General features: G+C 34.1%; 1 protein-coding gene across 1 annotated transcript; it reads left to right on the forward strand.

The window, feature by feature from the left end:
* The first annotated feature begins 490 nt into the window (after positions 1-490).
* LOC106161031 (GTP-binding protein Rheb) lies at positions 491-11,044 on the forward strand. The gene is made up of 8 exons (XM_013537862.3): positions 491-681; positions 1,749-1,820; positions 2,126-2,193; positions 2,553-2,635; positions 2,853-2,909; positions 3,441-3,488; positions 3,832-3,913; positions 4,385-11,044. The coding sequence occupies exons 1-8, from the start codon at positions 633-635 to the stop codon at positions 4,472-4,474; spliced, it is 549 nt and encodes a 182-aa protein (XP_013393316.1). The 5' UTR covers positions 491-632; the 3' UTR covers positions 4,475-11,044.
* Positions 11,045-11,084: the final 40 nt, after the last annotated feature.

Raw genomic sequence — 11,084 nt, forward strand, 5'->3', positions numbered from 1 at the left:
AGGTTTCAATTAGAAATTATATAAAACATCAACTCCGAGAACCTGGGACGGGATGAACAATGATTCGTAAATGGGGATTTTTTTTTTTTTTTTTTTTTTTTTTTTTTTTTTTTTTTTTTTTTTTTTTTAGGTAAATTCGATTTTGCTGGAAAATCACGAATAGAACGGTGATAGATATACCTTTGATGAGATGTTGGGGGTAGAAAAAAATTACAATAATAAATAAGTTAATAGGCTAAATTTATAAGTAATATTTTTCTTTTTTGAGAGCAAGATCGATTGTAAAGATTCATAATCATATTACAATAATTCTTGGAAGTGCTCTTGTGCTCGGAACTAAGGAAAGTCTATATTCATTTGAGTAATGTAATAAAATTGAATCATCACCTTTAAGTATGTGTGTGAAATAATATCAATAAGTACGCTCGTACTCATCAGCTGTGCACATCCTGTAGTACTTAGTAAAGTAACATTGTCGTTAGGGCTGTACGTACCCTTTGGAGGTAATACATGGTTTACGGCATCTTTCAATACAACTTCCGGTCTGTGGGGGTGCGTCAAACATTTCGTCCTTTTACAGTTGCACGATTTGTTCTATATGTAATACTCAGGGATCTCAAAATTTGCAAAACATGCCGCCCAAACAGCGGAAGATAGCGGTGATGGGATTTAGGGCAGTTGGTAAGTGTGGGTTTATTGACAGCCGCTGATTTTGTTTATGACATGTCGATATTTCGATGAACAGATGGTTGTGCAGTAATGCACGAACTGCTGAACGAAGTTGGTGGTCGTACTTTAATGTTTTCAGTGATCCGAGCTAAAAAAGGCATCTGAAGATCGCATAGTTTAGCTTCAATTTTGCACACGAAGCGGTAGATCAATAATGACAGCTGCACAATATGTTAATAGACAGAATACAGATACTAGACTTTGTGTATTACCAGGACTAGTGCATGTGCTTGTTTGCAGCGCTCTCATACATGTAGTTATTAACGATCAAAACATTGTCTGGTTGTTGACTGTTGTATGGGCATTTATACAGCTCGGTCATTATTCTGGAGTGAACACTGCCAAAGTTATTGGTCTGTTCATTTAAAGTAACAGGCTCCACTTCTGTGTGATATGTCCATCTTGTACATTATGATGTGAGACCTTGAATTTACCTGCAAGTTCTATGAGCATTATCTGTAGATCAGCTTCTTTATTTACTGTAAAAGCACATAAACTATGCAAATGATTAATGACTGAGAATTACAACGAAGAAATGGAGTGGTGTGACCTATGTGATAGAATTAGCAGGAAATGTTTGACATCTCATCAACTGGTTACTTGTACTTGGGCTGTCATTAGAAATTGAGGCGAAAAAGTCATTCCTTTGGCACTTTTTCTTAACAAAAATTAGCATTCTGCATTTAGAGTGACCAGTAAACATTTCAAAATCTAAAGTCAGTCACATGTCGAAGCATTATTTTGTTAAAGAAGAATAACAGATAGTAATGATATGGTCTGTCTACAGTAAAGTGTCAAAGTAATTGATAAATCACAGTTTTTCTACTACTCGATGCCATGAGGAGACGTGTTAATCTGATTGCATCTAGAGACAGTCCCCCTGGAGTTAGTGCACACTAGTTTGTACAATAAGTTGTGAATACACCCTAAATTAAGTTGATCTAGCAAAATAAATAATACACACTTGAACAACAATTGAATTAAGGTTTGTTTTTCATGCTTTGTTTTTTGGGTTGCAGGAAAATCCTCCCTAACCATCCAGTTTGTAGAGGGACAGTTTGTGGATTCCTATGATCCTACCATTGAAAACAGTGAGTATCTTGTATCAGATGATTATTGTTTTTTTTTTTTCCTCAGGGGTATCCCTTTTTTCCATTGGGGTTATAATGGAAAGTCTGTGTATACCACACACCTCATTGGTTAAGTTAATGAGTCAGAGTGGTAGAGCTATGTAAAAGGAGAGGGGAGGGATCTAAAATTACACACTCCACTCATGATAATTAAATGCCATATTATCAGTTGAGTTGTTTTAGTCTGAAACTACTTTAAGTCCTGAATTTACAACCCACACCAAGTTAAATCAGTTTTGGTTGTTTTATTTATTTATTCCTTCCAGCATTCTCCAAGGTTTTCAAGTTTAGTGGTCAGGATTATCAGTTACAACTTGTTGACACTGCTGGCCAGGTGAGCTCTTTTTTTTTTTTTTTCATATTATTGGACTTTGTACTTTAAATGTCTCAGTACAAGTAATTGTGCCCTCTTGCTGATTCTTTTTCTTTGAGCTGTTATGTTGATTTCATGGCAAGTGGGCAGTGCCCCCCCCCCCTTAGCCCCCCCCCCCCCCCCCCCTCCACCACTACGGTCTACCCAAATCCTCGAAATTAGAAATCTTCCAAATATGAAAAAGTGCTCATGGTTTTTATTTTGATACCTTTATAATTTGAATGCCAATGTTTTATAAATAGAAATGCATTTCATAATTAATAAATTGTGTCTCTTAACCATTAGTAAAACTGTTAACTATTAGTAAAACACTATTTTAGGATGAATACTCTATATTTCCACAATCCTATTCCATGAACATAGATGGTTATGTACTAGTGTATTCAGTCAACAACGAGAAAAGGTAAGTGCTAGTAGTGTGTGTGCATGTGTTTTACAGAATTTTCAAAATTGTTTGAGTTTAAAATGTTTTGTTGCTGATTGATAGATGAGTCCAGTCCTCAGTAGTAAGAGCTTGGAAGTTTATCAAGTATGCATGTGACATTTTGCATGCATGTAACATTTTGAATTCATTTTTAATATAATAGATAAATCAACATTTGTCTTATTTTATTTTACAGTTTTGAGGTTATAAAAGTGATCCATGAAAAGATTTTAGATATGACAGGAAAAGCTCAGTAAGTACAGTTAGCTTGTAGATTTTTTTCATACTGATATATGAGGTGCTCTTTAGTCCAGTATAAGTATCAATAGTTCCAGCATTTTGCCCTTTTAGTTTGTATGAAGTCTTTTTCCAGCCCATTTTCCTTTTGAATACATATACATGTAATTCATAGAATTTTCATTATTGTGTAAGGCTCCTTATAAAAATTTTATATTTGTTATTATTATTAGTTTAAAATTTACCCTATACATGCATACGATTTTATCTTTTCTGCTTGTCATAAAACACTTTTGCTGAAATGACATATTAGATATTAACTTAAAGTTTTTGCTGAAGAGTTGCTCACTTGTCATTAAAAAGTAACATCTAAGACAGTTCTGCATTTTTATATACTATACTTTCCTGTTTCTCCAAATAAAGTGCCATTGTCCTTGCCTCTTTGTAACAGTATGATTTGTTTCATATTATTCACATGCCTCTCTTCAGTCCTGTTATTGCTGATAAAAAGAGAAATACAAAGTTGGGTTTCAATTCTATTTTTAAGGGTTCCTTTGGTTGTTGTTGGAAATAAAACAGATCTAACCATGGAAAGGTAAGCTGTGGAATAACTTTAATTCTCAGGCTTGTCTTACTAATGGACATTTCAAAATCCTCTGGAAGGAAGAAAACAATGAAAATTTTCAAGTTAACTTAATATTAATAAAACTAGATTTAAAAGAAGAAAAATCTTTGCAAGAACAGATATTAAATGCTGTATTTGCTGACCTTTTTGAAAGATGGTGGGTCAATAGTTTAGAAATACTAATTATTAACAATTTTTATTGATTTTGAAGTAAAGGGAATTTTGTATAGTACAACCTTGTTATATTGGTTTGTGTAGAATATTTTAAAAAATTGAATGATAATCGTCCAAGATTTCTTCTATTTTTTACCAGAATAATCAGCCCTGAGCAAGGGAAAAAACTAGCTGACTCCTGGAATGCTGCTTTCCTTGAAGCATCTGCAAAACAAAACAGGGTATTGCAATCAAAAATATTGTTTTTCTATCAGCTGTTAATTTCTATGTTTTTCAAATTGCTCCAGAGTATTAATTTATCTGAAGAATGTTATCAGCTGAATGTCAGGAATTAATTTTCTTTCCATATTTATTTTTAACATTAATTCTCCAATAAAATGTCATTGCCCAATTTTATAACCTTAAAAATAAACTTTTATCCTATTTGACTGGTTTTAATGCAATTTCTTTATCGTCATACCCTCAGCTTCAGTTTTGACGCAGGTCAGTTCATCTTCAGCATATTTAAACTTTCAAACTGCCTGCTATTTGCATCCAATAAGCATGCACATGGGCAAATTTGAAAATGAAGAAGTTGGCATGCATTGGAACTTAATAAAGGTCAGGGTATTTTATCAGCAACTTTCAAACATGAAACTTCTTGATTCAAATAAGCTCTGTCGCATGTTAATTGTTTTGTTTTTGTCTTTCAGCAAGTGTCAGATATCTTTGGCAAGATCATTTATGAGATCGAGAAAGCTGAGGGCAACATCAAGGAGAAAGGAGGGTGCAGTATATCATAATCCAGAGTCCAGGGCACGTGGCAATTTCATTAAGACCTACCATGTATAATGATAAGCATGTTTGCTATGGCAACGGGGAGGATACAAATTAGTAAGGGGGCACATTCAGAACAGTTATAACTTAAACTGGACTTAGTTTCTCTCTAGATGGTCAAGGATGGATGCACAAAGCTATAATCATTGAGTAAATGTAAATGAGTAAAGGCACATTCAAACCAGGTGTAACATAAACTGGAAATAGTTTTATCTAGTCACCAGGGGAAGTGTTATTTGAAAGGCAGAATTAACAAGAACTACTACATCCCTGTACAGCACTGTCACTCACCAAGGAAGACCTCAAGCACCAGGCACCAGATCTCTCTAAAAACAGGATTCAAAACCCTAAAATTGCAGCAGAAAGTCTTATATTATGTGCTCCTCTTTTGGCATTTGCTGGATTTTTTTTAAGTCTATGCTAGTACCCCTCTGAGTGCCCCTTTAAAACTCACAAGATGACAGTACCGCTATTTAGTTGTCACATTTTGAAAACGATATACATGCCTAAAATCTGAATTATCTTCATAAATATAAGTAGTTTGAAAAGCTTGTTAGTGCTGAAATGGGTTGGGGCAATCAGATGTTTTGTAGAAGATACCAAACTCTCGGCTGTAAAGCAGGCACTTGGGCACTAAGCAACTTTGCTATAAGAATCATGTTTGCATTTATACTGAAGTGAACCATATAATCATCATTACGTACACTGTATTATAACTCATATTAAAGCCAAAAAGATTCTTTTCAGCCTAGTCAGGATTTAACTTGGGTCAAATCTAAAATCGTTGAACAGAAATTGCACACTCTATCCTCATTTAATAAGGTTTGGGCATTGGTAAACATTTAAATGCTAAGATATTGGCATACTTGCATGTAGATCATACTGTATTATATGATAAAACTAGTCTCATTTACATTAATGTTTTCCCATTTATTTGTATGTGAAGCTGTCCTGGGGTATATATGTCACATTTTGGGGTTGAAAGCCTTGATTTGCAGGTTTGTAGCCAGCAATTTCAAAGGGGGAGGGGTGGTCTTTTCTGAAAAAAGTGGACCTATTACCATGAAAACTTTGTGTACCTAGATCAAATTTACCCAGAGTGGCCCTTTTCCCAGCAAAAAAGGGCAGTTTGTTTGAAACCCTGAAATTTCCTGGCTACAGGCCTGATTTGGCAGTGTTTTTTTCCCTCTCTTGTTCAGCACCATTCTGTATAATACATCTCCATGAATACACTGAAATATTTCTTTGTGCCAAGTAAAATTTATGTAACATTTTAATTTATTTTGCACTTTTCCAAGTGACACAACAGCAAATTTCCTGATATGCATGAGATTTTTTCCTGTGGCAATTGTTTACATATTCCTCTCAATTCTTAGACTTTTTGGAAAAAATGGATGTGTGGGTTTTGGTCTTATTTTTTGTAAAACAAAGTTAAAACTGAATCAAAACAAGGTTAAACCAAAGTGTTTTACTTTTATCATACATTTGACTTAAAGCAGAGGGTCTGTTTTATAAAATGCTTAGAATAGTAAGATCAGTCTTGGTAGAACTGAATTTTAGCCAACTATGTTGCATTTCACAGAGAATCTTAAAAACCACACATTTTATTTTTTTTCTGCCTTTAAACTAAATCCCTGAGTAATTTTTGTGACTATTTAAAAATGTTAAAACTTTTTTTACTCTCAATGGTGACTGTAGCCCATTTACTGTTAGGTATGTCAACTATAGTTATTGGGTGAATATTGTAAAAATGCCCAAGGAAATACATCCCAAGGTTGACAGAATGTAGTCGACTATCATACAGTATTTATCAGGCCTGTGGGCACGATTCTTTTTCCATTGGAACCTTGAGAAATGGCTTGAAATCAAGATCAAATTTTGATCCAAAGAGAACTTTTTTTCCCTGCCCACAAGGCAATTCTTTTGACCCCATGCCATGCCCACAGGCCAGTGAAGGCAGTCAAAACCAAAGCCCAGAAACTCGAGGCTTTTTGTGAAATGGACCTCTGGTTAATATATTGTATCAGATTTATACTATGGAACCCTGAGTTACAAAGTGTATTGAAAAGACTGGTATCTGTCTGCCAGTTATGATGACTTTTCAATAGGGAGAATTGTGAATTTTATAGATAGAATAATTTTTGAAGTCTTAAATCTTTTAAATTTAGAACATATCTATTCAGTGGAAGAAACAAAACTGAAGAGAAGACTATCTTAAAATTCTATTCTATACAGCTAAAGCACCACAAATGCCCTACAGGGCTCCGTATCTCGAAAGGTTCGCTTTGTTGCGCACGTGCGCAAGTGTCTCGATTCCATAACCGATTCTTTCGAGATACGGGGCCATTGGAATCGAGACGCTTGCGCATGTGCGCAACATAGCGAACCTTTCGAGATATGGAGCCCAGATATCTATTTTTAACTATTCCAAAATTGTGTGTCTGAAAGATTAATAATTTTCCCCATTGAAAAGATAGAGTCATTACCAAGTATAAATACCTGTTGTGGTTTATTATGAGTGCATACCATGTATTAACATATTCAAACAATAAAAACTATGCTTCTTAAACTCAGGTTCGAATATAAAATGGATCTTCAGTATGGTAGTTACATGAGATTTTCAATTGCTTCACTGTTTCTAATATTTTACTTTTCAAGATTTGGCAATATCAGACAACAGCATACTTTCTGACTTAAGCTTCAATAACTTTTGAAATGTTTAGAATGAAGTAATAGTAAGTGAAAGGGGGGGGGGGAGGATAATTATAACGTTAAAATGTAGTTAGTTATTACCATACATTGTTATGCTTGGTTATATAGCTTAATTCACACTATTTTGAAGTCAATTACTGCGTTAAATCCTAATATAAAATTCATAAAGGTAAAAAGTGCTCTCATTAGTTTATAAAGTGTGCCTTAAATTGTTTGCTATAGAACATAGGATAATGCTTCGTCACATTTTTCAAATTTTCTATTTAAATACTTATTAAAGATATTCTGACAACAGAGTAGAAATCATGCAAAAAGAAATAAGGGATATCCAAGAGAAGTTCAATATAAAAAATGATTTCTCTCTGTTAAATCTGCTGATATAGTTTCACTTAATGTGTATATTTGGTGTGTGATGGCATGAATGTATTATTACTGTACAATGTAATGTTTATCACTTCCAGGATAATGGCAGCTACTTGTACTGGGCAGTATATAAAGACCTTTTCATACTGAGCATTGTATTTAATTTTAGCAAAATAGCTGTACCAGTATGTTTTGAGAGGTTCCATCATGTAATTTTTCTTCAGGAAGCTTAACTCCCTTAATATAAAGTCTGCTGCCTGGCGCTTTAGTGGAAGTTTATAAATTGGCTGTGTCAGGTATGGGACGCCTGTTTAGGTGGCTCTTTTTCATATTAACCAGGCTCTAAAGGAGTCAGTCTCGTGAAATATAACAGTACAGCTGTATTGCTAATATGTGAAAAGGCCTGAAGAGATATAAACATGTGGTAACCATGCATATACATTATGCCAAGGTCATTGATTATTGTTTGAAGTTCTGTTAGTGTCTTAAAGTGGAGTAGTCGCTTGGAAGAAGGTGAAAACCTTTGTGAACTGATAGCAGCATTGTTACCCTAAATTTCACGGTGCAGCATATCCATTCCTTGTTTTGGGTCTTGGTTTTCCATAAACCCTGTTAGTGAAGTAGTCAGTGTATGGGCTTGCACGGCATTTTTTCCTGTTTTGAAAAACATCTTATCACCAACCAGTACCTTTTAATAAAAAATATATATACACCTATCTTTTTAGTTCAAGAAAAAAGGCAAAAGAGTTGAGATTAGTCATAACTATTGTAGCTATGATATTTTTTTTTTCTTTCTAAGGTTGCGGACAGATATCAAAACAGTTAAGAAGGTAAAAAAAAAAATGCTTAAGAGTGGTCTGTAAATAAGAAGGCAACGGGCACTATAGTTAGCAAATTGCTCAGTGAAATTTGGTTAAAATAATGCACTCACATACACACACACACACAAAACAAGCTACATATGCATGAAAATGCTGAGAACATTAGCAGGTGTGGATTTAAGTTGACAAAGGTGGTAAAAATTATATTTATTATATGATTACATTATACATTCTAATTTGACCCAAAATAGATAGGTTCTAAGGTAGTAGTCCCATATATTACTCCTGCTGTATGGAATGCATGGCCAAAATTTAAAAATGCTAACAAAAAGAAAAAATCAATTGATTATTCAAGATTCATGCATTCAAGTAGACAAAAATTTGATTTAACAGTTTAGCCAAACTTCAGTAAAATCTTTAGCTCTTATGTAAAATTGCTCCCCGTACTCCCTGCTATCATATGCATGTACTGGTATGTACACTTGTGCCATAATGTTTTATTTATATATGGTTATTACAAATTTCATGCGCCACAGCAACTTAAGTATTTCATTTTTTCAACATTCTTCATATTTACACCTCACAATTTTCTCCATGGGCTTGACTTGCTATTGTGAAAAAATTTTAAGCAGCTTGTCCAGGACTTTCAGGCAATGGATTGTTTTAGGACATGTAACATCAGAAAATTAATGGGGGAATTGCTAAAGATTGTTTCATGTTATGCTAGTCTTGCTTGTGATAAGGCACCTCACTTCTGTTGTGTGGTATCTATTTTCATTATGGTGCGTTTCCTGTATCACAATCCATAACAACATTTCATAGCATATTATAAACAGAGTCATCATAGTCTGGTTCCCATACTTGGATCGATCCATCTGGGGGTTCATGCTAAATTTCTATCAGCTCAAGAGGCTTAAATGTCTGTCACGCCTACCGAATCAGCTGGGGGTAAAGATATTTCCCCTCTCACAGTTTTACTGGGCGTGACCGATGTTTAAGCCAGTCATTTTGATAGCAATTTAGTGAGACTCCCTAGGGAGATAGATTGATCCAAATATCTGTGGGAATGGTCCCATCAACAGATGCTACACAGGCCCAGCACCACAGCTGACTCCGAGGTGATATTAAACCTCTGACATGCCCTGTAATGTGTTATTTTGAAATAAATCCTTATTGTATAGATAACAATTTTGGGAGTGTTGGGTGCAGAACTTGAATTAGTGACACACAATATCAGTAGGTTTCTCTGGTACCAGTTCCACTTTCCTTTTTAACCAGGACTGATTAGTTAAATTAGCAATAGTTGTAACATGACATGTATAACAATTACCAAGTTATATTGCAGACATCTTTTCCTTAATTGTGATTTTCTTTGTTTTTATTTGTTGTGAGATTTCACGTTTATCTGTTGTTTGTGGGATGACATAATCATATGTTATAGGGGTAGTTATTTGTAGACTCAAATTCAAGAAATTGAAACTCAACTTAAAATGAAATTGTGTCATCTTATTTTCTATCAAGAACTGAAACAAAAAAAAAAAGTATTTGATCATTGTTCATTATATTTAGAGAGACAAACTTCTTGCTTTGTAAAGAAGAGAAGTTGATTTTGAAATCAAGTAAAAAGTATTGTGTTTGTATTAAACAAAAATTGTTTAAGATTGAATTATTTCTGGGGTAAAAACTTACTTTGCTATTGAATACTGTAACTGTTGAGGTTTCTGTTGAAATTCACCCACTGATACATCTTTCTGTGCTTAAATATAAGATGCATTCACATTGGCCAACAATCTCATATATAACCTGAAATGGAAATGGTCTTGGTCGGCAAAATGTTAGAATATTTAATCCCTGACCAGTGTTCTCGATTGCCTGTGCTGCAGATAATAAAATAGTTCTGAAGTGTCATTTTGGGAAACGGAGTTGGGTAGTGTAAAGGTGGGCTAGTGCTTGGCTGGCAACTTGTCTTGATAATCAACTGATGTCAGAGTAGACAGTCGATTAATTAATTAATTAATTGGTTAGTATTATCATTTTGGCTTGCTGTTTGCATCCCAATGAGCAAAATATCTTCACAGTGTTAAAATTCATTTGGTTATTTATTTTTTCACGACTTAATTGTACAAATAAATTTATACAACAGAGGCACTGACAATGTACTTTTTTTTAAATCACATTTAAAAATATTATATCCAGTTCAGGAGTAAGTTACTTTAAGCTACATATTTAGTGGACAGAAATCAAGTAAGAAATGTATGAGAAAAAGAGTAGCCATAACATTTCAGGTTTGCAACTGAAGAGTTCCCCATTTTTCAAAGGACACTGGGAACTTGCCTATTACATGTAGAAGGGAATGGAGTTTCAAGTGTCCTCTGTAACTCAGGGTGATCTTAGACCAACTGAGCTGACACAACCATTTCAAACAAGTTGTAATGATAAGTATTTTTGTATTATTCTGTTCGAAAGGATCACTTAATTTAAGAATCACTTGAATTGTTTACTTCTAGTACATTTATTTCTTGTAGTGGTACAGTGTTCAAGTGTAGCCCAGTGTGAGACCCTGTGAACTAGGTCAATTTTTCACTTTAATTCTTTGTTAAAGTATAAATAGCGGAGGTAAATAAATCTTTTGAAACTGTATTCTCTTTGTGTTCTCTAGATTTTGAGTCTTTGTGTGAAA

Source organism: Lingula anatina, chromosome 7 (genome assembly GCF_051362555.1).
Source record: "Lingula anatina isolate TDL-2025a chromosome 7, LinAna3.0, whole genome shotgun sequence".
Classification (NCBI taxonomy): Eukaryota; Metazoa; Brachiopoda; class Lingulata; order Lingulida; family Lingulidae; genus Lingula; species Lingula anatina.